At 48.1% G+C, this 19,291-nt stretch overlaps 1 protein-coding gene across 6 annotated transcripts in view; it reads right to left on the bottom strand.

The window, feature by feature from the left end:
• Positions 1-19,291, bottom strand: part of RAB11FIP3 (RAB11 family interacting protein 3) — a 77,834-nt gene that overhangs the window by 38,589 nt on the left and 19,954 nt on the right. For all 6 annotated transcript variants that reach the window (XM_060031370.1, XM_060031376.1, XM_060031371.1 and 3 more), the window contains exon 2: positions 412-505. In XM_060031370.1, coding sequence (XP_059887353.1) covers positions 412-505 — 94 coding nt within the window. The remainder of the gene's footprint in view (positions 1-411; positions 506-19,291) is intronic.

Raw genomic sequence — 19,291 nt, 5'->3', positions numbered from 1 at the left:
GCCCCCGAGCCGCAACCAAGGAGCCCATGTGCTGCAACTAAGAAGCTGGCAAGTCACAACTAAAGGAGCCCTGGAGCTGCAACTAAGGAGCCGGGCTGCTGCAACTAAGACCCGGTGCAACCAAATAAATAAATATTAAAAAAAAAAAATTTCTGGGGAAAGGGGCAGTAGACTTCTAACATTACAAATAAGTAGCTGAGTCAGTGAATTCTGGAGGACAGTGCGTGAGGAGCAAAGAACGAGGTGGGAGAGAGGGCCTTCTGAAACCTGGGATGTTTCAGGGGCTCTAAGGAGGAGAAGGCTCAGCAAAGGGAGCCTGAGGAGTGAGGGTCACTAATCGGGGGGCGGGGGGCTGAGGGAGGGGGCTGAGGAAGGGGTGAGGCGACAGAAGCCCACGGTGGGGTGACTGACCTCCATTTCTGATCGCTGTGATCCCTCGGTAGAAGTCTTCGAAACTAATCACGCCGAGCCCACTGGGATCCAAGTACCTCGTTAAGTCCTTCACCTGCAATGGCCAAGTGAGAATGTTATCGGAGCCTTCACACTTTGGGTGGTGGGGGGGTCGTGCATGTGACATCTCACCACATTCAGAGAAGCAGGCGGCTTGCAAGGGGCAGTGCTGAAAGTAAGGGCCATTAGGTCCTCTGACTGGAGTGCCAGCAACAGCTCCAGCCAGGGCACAGGTGGCATCTGGGGAGATGCTGCCAACAGTGCCCAGAACCATGAACCACAAACCACAGAATAAGACCCTGCTCTCAAGCCAAAAGCCATGCTTCTTGAGTGTGCTGAAGTTTTAGGCATTACTGCAGTCAGGATCCAGGCGCTATGCACAGCACAGACCCGCCCATCCCGACAGGCACCCCAGCCGTGCAGAGGCCTTAGTAAAACTGACTCCAGCAAGTAGACCCTGGACATCAGAAATAATAAAGAGTAAGTGGGATAATACACACATGATGTTGCAGAGAATGAAACTCTCCAAAAAGAAGATAAGTTTCTGTTTGTAAGTATAAACTGGATTTCATCAAAATTTAATACTTTTGCTCTTTAAAAGACACCCTTAGACAACACTGTAGATCAACTATACTCCAATAAAAATTAATTAAAAAAAAAGACACCATTAGTATAACTAAAAGACATAGACTGGGAGAAAATCTTTGCAAATCATATATCTCATAAAGGACTTGCATCCAGAATGTATAAAGAAATCTTAAAATTCAACAAGAAGACAAACACAATTCATTTTAATGGGCAAAAGATTTAAACAGACATTTCATCAAACAACATAAATAAATAGCTGATAAGCACATGAAAAGATGGTCAAGATCCTGAGTCCTTAGGGAAATGCAAACTGAAACCATAAACGGCTGTAATGAAGACAACTGACAACAGCAAGTGTTGCCGAGGAAGTGGAGGCACAGGAACCTCCGACGCTGCCAGGAAGGGTGGGAAATGGTCTGGGAAATCTGGAAAACCAGGGCCAACCACACAACACAGAAACTCTACTCTTAGGGATCTTCGCAAGAGAAAGGAAAACGTGGGTCCAAACAAAGACGTGTATGCAAATGTTTACAGCAAGCGGCATTATTCAAAACAGCCAAAGAGCAGCAGCAATCCAGATGTCCACCAGCTGAGGAACGGATAAACACGATGTGGTCCCTCCATACAAAGGACTACTCTTCAGCCACGAAAAGGAATGAAATACTGACACACATACAACATGAAAGAGCCTCAAAGACATTCTGCTAGATAAAAAGCTGGGCACAAAAGACTACAAATTATATCTTCTCACTTACAGAAAATTTTCAGAAAAGACAAACCTACAGAGCTCAGTGGTTTCCTGGGATTCTGGGGTAGAAGCAAGGGTTGACTGCAAACAGCACAAGGGATCTTTCTGGATCCCTTTACAACATCTAGAGATGTTGTAAAACTAGCCTGAGGTGAAGGGCATGACTCTATAAATTTTCTAAAATTCACAAACTGTACACTTTAAATGGATGAATTTTTTGGTATATATGTTATACTTCAACAAAACTCTCAAGAAACAAATGAATAGAAAGGTAAAAAGGATTCAAGGGAAACTGACAAATACTGAAGTAAGGCAAAGAAGATCTAATATATGGATATTAGAAGTCCCTCAGAAGAAAAATCAAAGCAAAGAACAAATATTAAAACTATACTTAAGGGACTTCCCTGGTGATCCAGTGGTTAAGAATCTGCCTTCCAATGCAGGGGACACAGGTTCAATCCCTGGTCGAGGAACTAAGATCCCACATGCCTCAGGGCAAGTAAGCCTGCGTGCCACAACTGCGGAGCCCACACACCACAACTACTGAGGCTGCACGCTCTGGAACCCATGCACCACAACTGGAGAAGCCCTCATGCTGCAATGAAGGTCCCGCATGCTGCAACAAAGATCCTGCATGCTGCAACTAAGACCCGACACAGCCAAATAAATTAATTAATTAGCCAAAGCAATCTTAAGAGAAAAAAACAGAGCTGGAGGAATCAGACTCCCTGACTGCAGACTATACTACAAAGTTACAGTAATCAAGACAATATGGTACTGGCACAAAAACAGAAATATAGATCAATGGAACAGGATAGAAAGCCCAGAGATAAACCCAAACACCTATGGTCAACTAATCTATGACAAAGGAGGCAAGGATATACAATGGAGAAAAGACAGTCTCTTCAATAAGTGGTGCTGGGAAAACTGGACAGCTGCATGTAAAAGAATGAAATTAGAACATTCCCTAACACCATACACAAAAATAAACTCAAAACGGATTAAAGACTTAAATGTAAGACCAGACACTATAAAACTCTTAGAGGAAAACATAGGAAGAACACTCTTTGCCATAAATCACAGCAAGATCTTTTTTGACCCACCTCCTAGAGTAATGGAAATAAAAACGAAAATAAACAAATGGGACCTAATGAAACTTAAAAGCTTTTGCACAGCAAAGGAAACTACAAACAAGATGAAAGACAACCCTCAGAATGGGAGAAAGTATTTGCAAATGAAGCAACAGACAAAGGATTAATCTCCAAAATATATAAACAGCTCATGCAGCTCAATATTGGAAAACAAACAATCCAATCAAAAAATGGGCCGAAGACCTAAATAGACATTTCTCCAAAGAAGACATACAGATGGCCAAGAGGCACATGAAAAGCTACTCAACATCACTAATTATTAGAGAAATGCAAATCAAAACTACAATGAGGTATCACCTCACACGGGTTAGAATGGGCATCATCAGAAAATCTGCAAACAACAAACGCTGGAGAGAGTGTGGAGAAAAGGGAACCCTCCTACGCTGTTGGTGGGAATGTAAATTGATACAGCCACTATGGGGAACAGTATGGAGGTTCCTTAAAAAAACTAAAAATAGAATTACCCTAGGACCCAGCAATCCCACTACTGGGCATATATGCAGAGAAAACCATAATTCAAAAAGACACATGCACTGCAATGTTCATGGCAGCACTATTTACAATAGCCAGGTCATGGAAGCAACCTAAATGCCCATCGACAGACGAATGGATAAAGAAGATGTGGTAAATATAAACAATGGAATATTACTCAGCCATAAAAAGGAACGAAATTGGGTCATTTGTAGAGACGTGGATGGACCTAGAGACTGTCATACAGAGTGAAGTAAGTCAGAAGGAGAAAAACAAATATCGTATATTAATGCATATATGTGGAATCTAGAAAAATGGTACAGATAAACTGGTTTGCAAGGCAGAAACAGAGACACAGATGTAGAGAACAAACGTATGGCCACCAAGGGTGGGGGTGTGGGATGAATTGGGAGATTGGGATTGACATATAGACACTAATATGTATAAAATAGATAGGTAGTAAGAACCTGCTGTATAAAAAATAAATAAATAAAATTGAAAACTATACTTAAGAAAAATTCCCTAGAATAAAAAAAAGTTTTTAACTACATATTTGTTTTCTTCCTTATTTTTTTCCTTGAGACTTTATCTTATTTTTTTTTAATTGAAGTACAGTTGACTTACCATGTTTCAGGGGTCAACTACCTATTGAGAGAATATATCACATCCCTAAGAATATCAACTCCCATCCCCAAAAGACCTCATACAAGACTTATTCTGGTGAATTTCTTAGACTTTAAAGGAAAAGAAAAAAATCCTTTGAATATGCAAAAATCAAGTGATTTATAGAAGAAAATTAAATGATCATTAACATTTCTGGCAGCAACACCAAGTAACAAGGGATATTCGAATTCCACCAGGCCATGTGTTGTTGAGGACTGGGATCCCCAACACGACTGAGAAAGGAGAAAAAGATATAAGACTGAAGATGCCAGGCAAATACCCTATAATTCTGACTTTGAATTTTAAGTACCACCATGAAGCATCACTCATGATGTACTAAAAACAAAACAATCACTTTCTATTCTGTCCACTTAGCAGTCAGCACCCCTCGCACCCAGGTGAAGGTATTTACATTCCAATTCCCATTAGAGGGAACCAGGACCCTTGGAGAAGTGCTAGGGAAAGTGCAGGCTGAGCCTGGACTATTTTGTCATCCCTGAGAGCAAAGATGCTGTGAAAGACTTTGTCAGGTCAACATCAAAGAACGCAGGAGCCAACACAAAAGTGAGCTGATCTGAGCACTGACTGGACACACCAAACTCGCCTCAACTCACAATGGAGTGACTGCAGTAAAAGTCACTGATCATCACTGGAGACACTAGGGAACCCACTTATTACTGTGAAAACTAACCCATAAAGGGAAAGAATCAAGTGGTGGGCCTGCCTTCCCTACACAGGCATAATGGGGCCACAGTATATGAACGAGGGCAATAGCTCTGTACAGAGCATCCCAGCTACTAAGCGCAGCAGTGATGGGACCAGAACAGCAGGTCCTGCCCGCGATCCTTGGTGAGGTAACAACACGTCACACATCACACAATACGATGTTCAGTGCCCCCAAGGGCACAGAAGACACACCCAAACACCACGTGTCTCCTGATGGAACAGCGAGACACTGCCTGAATCCACCCGGAATCCAACTGCCAATTTACAGGAAATACAATGATCAACATGTGTTAACAATACTGAGGAATATAATCAACAAAACCCAGTCCGTGAGACCCTTGACAGAGACAGACAAGGGACCTGCTGTCTTTAAGGGAAAAAACGATGGAGAGGAACCTTTATTAAGAGACTCAGGGGCTTCCCTGGTAGCGCAGTCGTTGAGAGTCCGCCTGTCGATGCAGGGGACATGGGTTCGTGCCCCGGTCCGGGAAGATCCCACATGCCGCGGAGCGGCTGCGCCCATGAGCCATGGCCGCTGAACCTGCGCGTCCAGAGCCTGTGCTCCACAACGGGAGAGGCCACAACAGTGAGAGGCCCGCATACCGCAAAAAAAAAAAAAAAAAAAAGAGACTCAGGAGAGGGACGTCCCTGGTGGTGCAGTGGCTAAGAATCCACCTACCAACGCAGGAGACACCGGTTCGAGCCCTGGTCCAGGAACACTCCACATCCCGCGGAGCAACTAAACCTGTGCGCCAAAACTAGAGCCTGTGCTCTAGAGCCCGCGAGCCACAACTACTGAAGCTCCCAAGCCTCGAGCCTGTACTCCTCAACAACAGAAGCCACCACGAGGAGAAGCCCGCGCACTGCAACGAAGAGTAGCCCCCTCTCGCCGCAACTAGAGAAAGCCCACGTACAGCAACGAAGACCCAAAGCAGCCAAAAATAAACAAATTAAATAAATTAATAAAAAAAAGAGAGACTCAGGAGACACACATCAACCTACTACCATGCAGGGACTTTCTGGGTCTGGACTCAACTTTTTTTTTTTTTTGCAGTACGCGGGCCTCTCACTGCTGTGGCCTCTCCCGTTGCAGAGCACAGGCTCCGGACGTGCAGGCTCAGCGGCCATGGCTCACGGGCGCAGCCGCTCCGCGGCATGTGGGATCTTCCCGGACCGGGGCACGAACCTGTGTCCCCTGCATCGGCAGGCGGACTCTCAACCACTGCGCCACCAGGGAAGCCCTGGACTCAAATTTTTTAAAGCTTTTAATCGTATTTATAAGATAACTAGAAGCTTGAATACTGACTGATGCAGGATACTGAACACTGATTATTTGATGATATTGAGGAACGGCGGTTAATTTTTATAGGTGTGACAATGATATTTTGGTAATTTTCCCAAGTGCATTGCTTTTTTTTTTTTCTTGGCCACATCATGTGGCATGTGGGACCTTAGTTCCCCGACTGGGGATCGAACCCGTACCCCCTGCGTTGGAAACATGGAGTCTTAACCACTGGACTGCCAGGGAAGTCCCAGCGCATTGCTTTTTTGATATATACTTATTGAAATATTTAGAGGGTAAGGCATATATGTGGTTACATGTACGCACCCAGCTGGCATGGCTGAGAAGTGTCAGGGCAGGGGGGCGCACACCAGGAAGGCATCACACAATTCTCTCTAGTTTTCTATAGGCTTGAACTTTCCATCGTGAAAATAAGAGAAAAAAGGAGAAAAAGACCAAAGAAGAGCAAGAAAGAAAGAGAGGAAAGATGGGGGGAGGAGAGGGAGCAAAGGAGGAGGCAGTCAGCCAGGGATAGGGCGGACCTTGGACCACAAAGGGCTGACGCATGGACAGGGCACACTCGGGGAGGGGTACAGGCAAACAGGGCGCTCAGCGGTGGAGAACCCACTCTGGCCAAGGCCCCCCACAAGCACTGTTCTGTGCTGGGCAGGCTGGTGGACGCTGCCACAGTTAGCCCTCTCCCGCATCTGTTGATGTGCGTGGACAGGGACCAGCTCAAGCCAACTGACCCACAGCTCAGGATTCTCTAGCCTTCCCCCATCCCAGGGCCCACGTGTTCCTGAGACACTGGGCTTGGAAGTCCACGCAGCAGCTGACTTCTTGAGACCATGGAGTCTGAATCCTCCCTCCTTATCTCACGAAGGCCCTCATTCCTAAATCTCCTCGCTTGCTGGGGACCTGAAATCCACAGCGGCCAATATGTCCTTAAGATTCCTAAGGGGACTTCCCTGGTGGCCCAGGGGTTAAGAATCCACCTGCCAATGCAGGGGACACGGGTTCGAGTGCTAGTCTGGGAAGATCCCACATGCCGCGGAGCAACTAAGCCCGTGTGCCACAACTATTGAGTCCGTGCTCTAGAGCCCGCAAGCCACAACTACTGAGCCCAAGTGCCACAACTACTGAAGCCCGCACGCCTAGAGCCCATGCTCTGCAACCAGAAAAGCCACCGCAATGAGAAGCCCGTGCACCGCGTGGAAGAGTAGCCCCCGCTCGCCACAACTAGAGAAAGCCCATGCGCAGCAACGAAGACCCAACACAGCCAAAATCAAAAAAAAAAAAAGTCCACTTTATTTTTCTTTATAATTTGGAGGATAAATCAATGTCCATGCAGCTGATGATTGGGGGATCGTTCTATTCTCTAAGCCCAAAGTACTCCATTCAGAGGCCTTCAGAAAAAACAACGAGCCTGGAAATTAAGAACCTGCCCTTTCTTGCAAAGAAGAGACAAAAAACCAAGCTCAGAGAAGTACACCCCCTCCAAGCCAGCTAACACCCGTCGGGCAGACAGACACAGGAGACCACAGAAACACCCCAGGAGAGAACCCCACTCTGCAACCAGCTGCAGGCAGATGGGCCCAGCTTCCACGCGGTTATTCTAACAAGAGAAATTTACTGGCAAATCATATTGTTTCTGCTACAGACGTGCAGACATAATCTGCAGAAGCCAGAACAACTTCTCCAACCACAGCTAACTCCAGCCACAGAAGCCCCAGTCACAGAAATCATGGGAAAGCACAGCCCTTCACAAGGAGAGCGACCCTCCTTCCTGCACCTGCTCCTTACCACTGTCCTTGAATTGTAACATTTTCAAAACAGCTTGTCTTTTATCAGAAGCACCTCAACCTAACTGACATTTACAGAACACTCCAGCCTATATAAGTAGAATCCTGACAAGTGTACATGGAACATTTATCAAGACAGTCTATATACTGGGCCATAGAACAAGTTTCAAAAGACTCAGGTCTCAAGTCAACATCATTAACCATTAGGGAATGTAAATCCCCACTGTAGTGAGGTGCATGTGTATCTGAGTGGCCAGAATGTAAGACTGGCCACACCACACACACCAAGTGTTTGGAGGATGAGCATTGGACTTCTCCTACACGCTGCTGCCAACTGGAAAATTCCACAACCACTTTGGGAAACTGTCTGGAAATTCCTAAGAAGGTTAGTCTTATTCCTACCACACAATCACACGAAAGAAGTCATTTCACTTCTAGGTGTTACTCAAGAGAAATGAAAGCAGACGTCCAAAGCAAGACTTGTAGACAAAGGATTTGTAATGGCCAAAAAAATGGAGACAACCCAAATGTCCATCCACACAAGAATGTATAAAATGTGGTATTCCATGGGGGGAAAAAATAAGCAGCAGCAGCCATGGTGACAAGAAGCAAAATGCTCTAGGGCCTCCTATAGCAATTCATAAACTTCACACCGACGTGCGGGTGGGCAGGCGGGGGCAGGAGAGAAGCTGATGGTAGCTCACCCCGAATGTCCACAACGAGGCCTGCAGCTCGCCCACCTAAAGGCATCTGACCTTCTTTCTAGGAGCATCTATAAAGCAGCTAAACTACGTGCCGTATATATACAACGGCTTTCCCTGCTGCCGAGAACTCCTCTCAGCTGTCCTGGGCTGCTCTGCCCAAGCACCTGGAGGGACCAGCCAGTGCCCGAGGCATCCAGAGGCCATCTGCCTCTGCACCTGGAGGGGTGATCCTAGATCACCTGTTACGATGAACTGATTAACCGCCCCTGGTTTAAGGGGGAGGGCTTAGAAAATTCTAAAATAAAAGCATCGTGCTGGTCTTAGATGGACAAGGTTACTCCTCATGTATCATGTTCAGGAATCCACTTTTGTCTTTAGACACAGGTGTTGCAGTGTCGCCAGCCGTGTCCTTTGTGGATGGAAGGCGCCCACTCAGAGCCCAGCTGTACCCCGTGACTGGGAGGCTCTTCTTGCTGTGCTTTGGGACAGGGACACCAGAAGCTGCCGTCTCCCTACGTCTGTCATCACTAGGAGTTTGGAGGCTTGCTGTTTGAAGATCTTGGTGTGGGAGGTGGGGGTCAGGGAGGCTGGGGTCTGGGGCAGGGGCACCTCCAGCCGCTTCAGGGAACGCAGCCGTTCCGACCACCTTATTTCTTTAACAGCTTTATGGACATGCAATTCACCAATTTAAAGGGTACAATTCAGCGGTTTTTCGTATATTCACAGAGCCGCTCCAAGTTACTTTAAAGACAATAAAATCTTAAAATGCACATGAGAATACTCGGGAAAATAGTCAAGTGGAAACACTCAAGCTTTATGCAAATGTGCTGAAAAGATGAAACAGAATTTACAGGAGTAACAGAGAACATGTCTGTTCAACTTATGCAACCTCGTTAATCAGGGTGAAGAGGAGGCACTGCTGGACGCAGAGGCCTCTCCACCCCTCCCTGCATCTCAACTCCCAGAAGGGGCACTGTGGGCCCCCCCAAGGGGCTACGAAAGGGTCCCCCTCACGGCTCTTCTCTGGATCAAGGACGATCAGGCCCTGCTCCCGGACATGTGAGGGCAGCGTGCAGTGTGCCCTCCAGCCTGTCACCTCTCTGCACATAACAGAAGTGGAGGCGTCATTCCTTACGGGACACCCCTGGACTCCTAGCCTAACCCAGGCCCCTTAGAATAAGTAAAGGAGGAAAAGAAGAAACCGCACAGTTATCCAGCACAGGTACGCACAGGTATGCAGCTCAGCAGCCGCGGCGCTGCAGGCTGAAACAGGACAGACCACCCCCACTCCCGCCCGCCTGGCTCCATTCGGAAGCCCTTCTTTCTGCTCTTCAGCTTTGGATGGTTTTGGGGGTTCACTGCCTCTACGTCTAACTAATGTGCTCCTGGTGCTATTTCGTGGCTTGTCAAATTTACATGCTGCATTTTGGCCTCCTATGATGAAAAGCAAGAATTCAACACCACCCTCCCACCCCAGTTTAGCTAGGCCTTCTGCAGCATTCACATCATGGAGTACAGAAATATTTTTCACTGGAGAGCACTGCCTTTCTTACATAATTTCTTCCTCTGCTTAGCAATTCCCTTGCTTTCCATGCCTCCACTGTCCACACACCTACTGCTCTATGCAACCTTCCCCAGACCCCCACCCCCCGGCCCCACCCGACTCCTTGTGTTTCCTCATGCCGCTGCTCCTAGCCCGCGTTCCCACCTTCCATGCTGGGAACCCTGTGTCCTCCCCTTTCTTAGTGCCCCTCATCTCACAGAAGCCCCTGCAGCTTCGTGAGGAGGGGGTGCGTGGTGTGCATCCTGAGCATCCTTATCTGAGGCCAGCACTCTCCCCTTACCTGGGCAGGTGCCTGCACCTGGCTGTAGGGTGGAAACCTGTCCCAATGCAGTGGGAAGGCCATCCACCCCACTCCTGCACGTGCTGTGGCCTCTGATACCAACCCCGTCATAATGCTTTGTGTGCGGCCTGTTTTAATCTCCCTTCTCTTTATTGGCAGGATTCGCCATATTTGTTGGGGGTACTTTTTCCTCACAGGAAGAGCCCTTTCACCTGGAGACGCAGTCCTCCTGAAGGTCCCTATGACGGTGTCTCTGGGCCCCTCCCCACAACTGTTGGTCCGGCAGTGCACCTCATTAATCACGCTCTCGTCCTTATCTTTCATCTCCTAGTATCTCTGCCTTTTAAAGAACTTTCTGGGATGTATTCTTGACTTGATCTTCGTTTTTAATTTCTTATTAAAGAAATGCTTTTATTTCATTTTTAATTTCTCAGGGTGTGTTCTAGTTCTCTGAATGTGATGTGTTCTTTAACCTGACAATATAAATCGTTTCATTTTCCAAGTTTTCTTCTGCTCTCTGCACTGACTCTGTTCCCTTCAAGTGCCTTCCACTTTTTCTTTTTTGTTTTTGGTCTCTGCCTTTCTTGCTGGAGGCTTCCCTAAAGGATCTGAGGTCCCTGACCATCCCTCTATACTTAAAAGTGGTCACTAAAAAGTTGACAAGCTGGGCTTGTCGACTGGGGACCTTACTGCAGTTTGCCTTGGGCAGAGACCTGGCTCTGTGTCGTCAGCTGCTCCAGGACTGGACGCTGTGGGGACAGGGTCCTTAGAGGGCTTGTGGATATGATGGGATAGCCGTGTGCGGCAAACATGAAGGCCAGTGCGTGTGTTAACTGTAGCAGATAGCTGGTCACAAAGAAGTAAGCTGTTGTGCTGTGAGGGCCACATGGCTGGACCTGAGGGTGGCCAGTAGGACCCAAGGGCTGTTGCCTGCCAACCACCAGCAAGAAAACAGGGATCCCAGCACTACAACCACAAGGAACTGAATGAGCGTGGTGGAGGACCCTGAGTCCCAGGTGGGAATGCAGCCTGGACAGACACCGGGCAGAGGGCACAGCCAGTGCAAAGGGCAGGAGGAGGCAAATCCGTGGCACACAGGGAGCCTCAAGGAGGCCAGTGGCTGGAGCAGAGGGAGCGAGGGGTTGGCAGCAGAAAGGTGGTCAGTGCCCTGGGAGAGCTCTGAGCACAGGAGTCACAGGATTTGCCTTAACACTACTATCTGGCTGCCTGTGAGCCAAGGCTGCAGGGTGGGGCAATGAGGCAGTGCTCCCACAAGCCAAGCAGAGCAACAGGCGAAGCCTGAGAAGTGGTGGGACTCTGGACGTATCCTGACGACAGAGCCAGCAGCGTTTCCCAATGGATCATAAAGTCGGGTGAGAGAAAGACGTTTTGGCCCGAGTTGCTAGAAGGGTGGGACTGCTGTTTACTGAGATGGGGACACTGCAGGTGGCACTCAAAGCTTCAGCCATGAGTCTGAGACGGCCATCTGACATCCCAGCATGAGCCCAGCATCCAGGAGTGCGCCAGGCTGGAGAAGTGATGTTGGGGGTCATCAGCACAGAGGCCACATTTACAGTGTTAGCCTGGGAGTGAGTGAGACCGAAGGGGGAGGAGCAGCCCTGGGCCTCCGCCCTGGGTGAGGAACCAGCGAAGTGAGACTCAACAGCCAGTGGTGTTCAGTGCTGTGTGTGGCAGGGCAGGCCGGGCAAGTGACGCACAATCACAAACCAACGTAACCATGACAGCACAGGTGTCTAGAGCATCTGCGGCTTTCCTCACTCTGACCTAGAAATGGGGCTGCCTCGTTGAGCCTTCACTTTCCGAAGGCTTTTAATGCCTACTGCTACTTTACCTTCAGAAAGGCTATGATGGCACGCTTTCAAAAATCTTAGTTGTGATAAAATATACATAAAATTTACCATCTTAACCATTCTTAGGTGCGCAGCTCAGTGGCATTAAATACACTCACACTGCTGTGCACCATCACCCCCAGCATCTCCAGAACTTTCTCATCTTCCCAACTGAAACTGTCCCCACTAAGCACTAACACCCCACACCCTCCCTCCAGCCCCTGGCGACCTCTATCTACTTTCTGTCTCTGAATCTGATGTTCTAGAGACCTCGTAGAAGGGATCATACAGGACTTGTCCTTTTGTGTCTGGCTCATCTCACTGTGCAAAATGTCCTCCAGGTTTGTCCGTGTTGCAGTGTGTGTCAGAATGTCCTTCCTTTTTAAGGCTGAATGGCAGTCGCTGTATGCATACACCATGTTCTGTTTATCCATTTATCTGACCATGGACACTGGTGTTGCTTCCACTTTTTGCTGACTGTAAATAGTGCTGCTATGAACAAGGATGTGCAAATATATAATGGTATAATTTTAGGAAGAAAAAATGTACATGCTGTGTGATTCTAACACAATGACATTTAGCGACCTGGGTAAATATTATCATATTACTTCTCAAGAGGGTCTACGTGTAAAACGCTAGTGGTTTCATCCCATTTCCTAGTCTCCCTCCACAGCTACTGAAGCACTTTGAATTTTATGTCCTCTGTTTGAAACTGGTTGTTTTCCTTTCTTGGATCATGGACACTTTCCCCTACTGTATTAGCATCCTGTGGCTGCTATAACAAATTACCACAAACTTAGTAGCCTAAAACTACAGAAACCTATTCTCTTACAGTTCTGGAGGTCAAAGTCCAAAATGAGTCTTTAGGCTGAAATCAAGGAGTTGGCAGGGCTGGTCCCTCCTGGAGGCTCCAGGGGAGAATCTGCCCCCTGGCCGTCTGGCTGCCAGCATTCACTGAGGCTGGACACCCCAAGCCCGACTTCCAATGCCACACAGCCAAGTCCTCTTCTCCTCCCACCTCACTGTTATAAGGATCCTTGTGGTTCCATTGAGGGCCCACCAGGATAACCCCATCTCAAGGCCCTTAATTTAATCACATCCACAAAGTCCCTTTTGCCATGTAAGGTAATGTTCACAGGCTCCAGGGAATAGGACCTGGATATCTTCCAGGGCCACTGTCAACCTACCACACCCAACTTACTTTTTTAAAATAACACTTTATTGAGATACAATTTCCACCCTTACTGTTTTAAGTCAATCCACTCCTCTTGGAAGAAATTCAGCTTACCTGAATGTTGATTTTATTTTACTTTATTAACATTTATTTATTTATTTATTTATTGAAGTAGAGTTGATTTACAATGTTAATTACTGCTGTCCAGCAAAGTGATTCAATTATACATATATATACATTCTTTTTTATATATATTCTTTTCCATTATGATTTATCATAGGATATTGGATATAGTTCTCTGTGCTATAAAGTAAGACCTTGTTTATCCATTCTTTATATAAAAGCTTACATCTGCTGACCCCAACCTCCCACTCCATCCCTCCCCCAACCTCTCCCCCTTGGCAACCACCAGTCTGTTCTCTATGTCCGTGATTCTGCTTCTGTTTCACAGATAGGTTCATCTGCATCATATTTTGGATTCCACATCTAAGTGGTATCAGACAGTATTTGTCTTTCTCTTTCTGGCTTACTTCACTTAAGTATGATAATCTCTAGCTGCATCCATGTTGCTGTACTGAATGCTGATTTTAAACCTTTATTCTCACCCGTTTGGCAGGGGCCCACTGCCATGGTCCATTTTGCTCAATGCTATACCCCAGGGTGAGAGTGGTGCCTGGCCCACGGCAGGTGCTCAGTAAACATTTACTCAGTGAAAGGAGGGCTCTGTCACAGGGACCAGCAGCTGGACGCAACAGTGGGGGGCTGGTCGAGACCCCCTTAATGCGGCCAGATCAAACCATGCCCCAGAAGAACATATGCGTCTCCCAGAGCAGGTGGCTGCCCAGAGTGGACTTTCATGTCCCCCTTTATGGGGACAGACCCCCACCTCCCCACTGGGGAACCAATGTCCTCTTGGACCCTGTGCTCTGCCTCAAGGAAAGGCCTCTCTCTCCTTGGTGGAGCAGGCAGCCCAGAGTCACCATGTAGGGACAGTGCCTAAGAAAGACACCGCCACAGAAGCCCAGACTGCTACTGGTGGCCCCTGGGCCCAGGCTGGCATGGCATGAGTTGCCCCTGAAAACAAGCTCTTCACAGAGTGAATCACGCTGATTAGGATGGACTTTCTCATAAAAGTGTGGTACAACCCTCGCTTTGTTCCTAGGAAGGTCACACAAGCATAGGAAAGAGCTGGGGGCACACATTTCAGGGCCTTCCAGCAGCCACAGCTCCAGAACATGGCAAAGCCTCTGATTTGCACATACTCACTTTTCTAGATAAGAAGAGACACAGCGCCACAGGCCATGTGAAACAACAGATAAAACCCCTACTTTAAGGTACCTAACTGCCCTCGGCCCTAAGGCTGCCCCTGTGTGCTCCAGACGGTTACAACCCAGGGCACTGGGTAAGCACAGCCCGGGACCCAAAACTCTTTCCCTTGTGCCTTCAGCTCCCTCCTGGGTGTATCTGAAGGCACAGATTTACAAGTGGCACAAGGACTTCATTATGTGATCATTCTGCTTAAACAAAGAGCTCTGAGATGGTCCTCTGCCCCCCGCAGGCTGCCCAGGTGAGCCAAGCCCCCCAGGTGAGCTGTACCAAGGGCGATGTTGGGAAGACGGCCTGCGAGCGTCACTCTTTAAGTCCCCAGAAGAAGACACCCTCTATAAGGAGAGCTGATGCTGCAAAGTCACCACCAGAAACAAGGCAAACCTCAAGTAGCGCCCCGCCCTCGAGTAGCGCCAGTGTTTTGCTTCACTTGGACAACCGACTTATGACGTGGGCCAGAGAGGCCAAGGCAATCAGCAGGGGAAAGAAGAGATGACAAGACGCAAAAGACCATCCTCCCATGCAGGTCCCAGAAGACCCAGGAAGACCGACACCCCCACCCCAGAACCATCAGGACATACCTCCTCCACTCCCCACACGGCACTCAGCACAGTCTCTCCCCCACCCCACCCCATCCTGCTCGCTGGGGTTTCGACCTGCACCTGGCCCAGGGTGGCACACGGCTGGGAACAAATGCGCGAGTGCCCAGAAGACAGGCTCTCTCCCTCAGCCCTTCGGGTCTTCTGGCAGAACCGTTTCCCCACAGGAAACCCAGTACAGGAGCCAACAGTTACCTGGTTCAGCCACCTGACTGGGGAAAACGCCCTTCAGATGTCACTCCCCAGCACCAGACCAGGTCAGAAACAGCCACACCCATGTAGTCTGTGGTTGGGTTTCAGTAGTTTTGTTTTGTTTTGAGATTTGTTTAAACCTAAAAGTGACAGTTCCTAGATTGTGACAGTACCTAGGACAAATCTTGAGAGGACTAAAAAAAAAAACTCCAGAAGCTCTAAAATGTGAAGTGTTAAACCTTGGAGCTAAATAAAGCTAACTGTAGAACGGGCCTAATGTCTATGATCATCACAATTTTTAAAAAATTATCAAGGGATCATGCAACAGTGGAGAAAACTTCTAAGTCAGCACAAAATGAAAATTCTTCAGGCTCTCATTCTGTCCACTATCAGCCTGTTTTCTCTGCCTTCATCTTCTGCACTTTGCTCTTTAAAAGTAGAATGCTAAACCAAAACAAAGACAGTATTTATTCCTTAATGATATAGACTGATGGCATCCATCTGAAACATGTAAGAAGGGATAATAGCACAAAAGAAAGGAACTCTACAGAAACTCATAACATTTTTACAGCTCCACAGGATTTTAGAGGCTGCTTGAGCTGACCCCCACATCACAGGTTAAGAAATGGAGGCCAGTCAGCACTCACTGTGACACAAAAGATACACACACAAAAATACTGTTCACTAACACTTTTAGAGAAACATCAGGTCAAACACACTCATAAGAAAAATGCAAGTTAAAACTACACTGATATACCATTGTCCCTGTATCAGACTGGCAATACTTTTCTAGAGGACAATTTGGTGTTAAAAACATTTAAAAAATCATTTAAGATCTACACATGTTTCCCCAGCAATTACATTCTTTTTTTTTTCGGTACACGGGCCTCTCACTGCTGTGGCCTCTCCCGTTGCGGAGCACAGGCTCCGGACGCGCAGGCTCAGCGGCCATGGCTCACGGGCCCAGCCGCTCCGCGGCATGTGGGATCTTCCCGGACCGGGGCACGAACCCGTGTCCCCTGCATCGGCAGGCTGACTCTCAACCACTGCGCCACCAGGGAAGCCTCATTCTTAAGACTTTAACCTAAAGACATAATAAAGATTGTGCAGGAAGATTCAGCTAGGAAAAAGCTTATAACAGCAGAAAAATGAAAACCTAAAATACCAAAGACAGAGGATTAACTGAATAAATTCTAGCACATTCATTCACATGATGGAAAAGTAGGCATTAAAATCATGTTGTAGGAGTAAATCTACCAACATTGAGAGATGATGATAATATACTGATTTAAAGTAAATTAAAACTGTAAGTTAACTGTGACTCTAGTTTTATTTATCTCTCTTATATAAATAATGATTTAAAGCCTAGAAGGTTGAAATGATTCACAGTGCCAGATGGGATTTTTGTTTTCTCCTTTATTTGCATGTTTTTATGTAAATGTACATTACCTTGTTATTGCTTTAAAGGCAATACCAACCTGAGAACAGGTTCTTGATTCACATGTTACAAATGCTAAGATTCCTCCTACGAGAAAGTTCTTAGTGTAAAAGAGAAAGCCAAATGTTCCTCTAAATGCGGATTAAGCTCCACTAACCAGTACTTCTCGCAAAAGGCATCATAAGGCAGGCTCCTTGAAGGCAGTTTTTAAAAATAAAATCACCAAGAGGAAAATATCTGGCAACTTTGTGGCTTTTCTCTCCTCACCAGCCAGAGTGAATTGAATCACGCTGATAAGGATGGACTTTCTCATAAAAGGGCTTTCTGTTTCCCACAGCAAAAAAGTCAGCCTTGTTTTTCCTGGATTTTAGTAGAGTAAACCAACCCACCCAAAGCTGGAATGAAACACAACCGTAAACAAGTGGAAAAAGGAGAAGGGTGGGTGGAGGAGGGGAGGAGAGGGAGGCACCTGCCCCCGCAGCGTCTCTCCTGACTCTTGGGAGAACCACACTCGACAAGGGAGACTGTCCTGAGGTCCCCTCTGTGGTCAAAGAGCCACTTGATAAGCAGCCAGCGGAACCAGAGCTCCTGCCCAGAGGGTCACTCACAGGCGCTGCCCGTGAACCCCACGCACACACGGGAAGCACAGCTCTGTGCTTTCCCACAGCTCAGCACACAGGGCCACTCCGACAGCACAGAAAACAATATATCTCCTCCCGACTCCCTTGGAGTGCTGCTCCCAGGAAAGCACCACCACCTGGACCGTGGACAGCTGAGCAGGAGAGCCAGCTCCTGCACACAGCCCTGTCCAGCCTCTGCTCCTCTGCAAACAGCAGCAGCCTTCACGAGGAGTACCCAAGGCTCCAGAAGGAAAGGAAAAAGTGCTTTAATTCAAAGTATGTGCGGCCCCGGCCCCCCATTCTCTCCCCAAGTGCCCCTCACACTGACTGGGCCTGGGCGAGGCAGAGGGGCAGGACCCAGGAGGGAACCTCTATGGTGACCGCCACAAAGGAAGCCTGTGTCCAGGCCCAAGCACTGACTTTCAAGCCTGACCAAAAAACATACTTGTTTACTGATGACTTAAAAAGGCCACAAAGGCCCCACTAATACACCCAGCTAGTGAGGCCCCAGTCACCCGTCACCACAGTGTTGGGACTTTCTCCCCAGGAGGCAGTGCCCCAAAGTGGAAAGTAATGGGACTTTGGGTCTGACAGCTCCAGGTTCAGATGCAGCCTCTCTCAGCAACTGTGTCTTCTCAGAGCGGCTCCTCAACGAGCTCCTGGTCTCACCCTCGACACACCTGCTAGGGCAGGACAAGGGTTTTCCCTCACAGCCAAGTTCTCCACCTCTGTTCCTGGTCCCACCCCAGAGAGCGGGATGGAAAGTGCCCACGGCACAGCAGGGCCCTTGGGTCACTGTGTGCAGCCAGGGTCCAGATGCATGGCTCTGGGGCAGAAGTCTCCCAGTGATGCAGCAGCACCTCCTGGGCACTCGTTAGGGATGCAGACTCTCAGGCCCCACCCGGGAACTGCTGAAAAGGAGACCTGCTGGTGAGACCTGGCACTGTGGTCTAACAAGCCATCCAGGCCACCCGATGCCACTGCAGGTTGAGACCCTCTGAGCAGAGGGAGGAGCAGAGGCCTGGCCCCAGGAGGACTTCATGGGACCAGACAGGACAGGACTGAAGGAGCCAAAGACCTTGTTTATTAATATGTAACTCCAGGGGATTCCCTGGTAGCACAATGGTTAAGAATCTGCCTGCCAATGCAGGAGACACGTGTTCAAGCCCTGGTCCGGGAAGATCCCACATGCCGCGGAGCAACTAAGCCCGTACGCCACAACTACTGAGCCTCCGCTCTAGAGCCTTTGAGCCACGGCTACTGAAGCCCGCACACCTAAAGCCCATGCTCCGCAACAAGAGAAACCACCGCAATGAGAAGCCGGCGCACCACAATGAAGAGTAGCCCCCGCTCGCCGCAACTAGAGAAAGCCCGCACACAGCAACAAAAACCCAACGCAGCCAAAAATAAATAAATAATTTTTTTAAAAGAATGTAACTCCAACCACCATCCCCAGACTCCCCAAGACACCCACAAGCGGGAATATTAACCCCACCTCCAAAAAACAGTGCCATGTAGGGACCCTCCTATTTCATAGGTTGTGAATCTGAACCTGGATTCCTCCTTCCTTAAACACACAATCAAAGGGCAGACTGTGTTATTACATCACAGGAAGAGGGCCCGGCTCAGGACAGGAGAGAGCAGGGCAGGACGAAGTGCTCCA

The sequence above is a fragment of the Delphinus delphis genome, chromosome 15, assembly GCF_949987515.2.
Source record: "Delphinus delphis chromosome 15, mDelDel1.2, whole genome shotgun sequence".
Lineage (NCBI taxonomy): Eukaryota > Metazoa > Chordata > Mammalia > Artiodactyla > Delphinidae > Delphinus > Delphinus delphis.
Note: the sequence above shows the minus strand (reverse complement) of the source record. Positions and strands in the feature narration are given on the sequence as shown.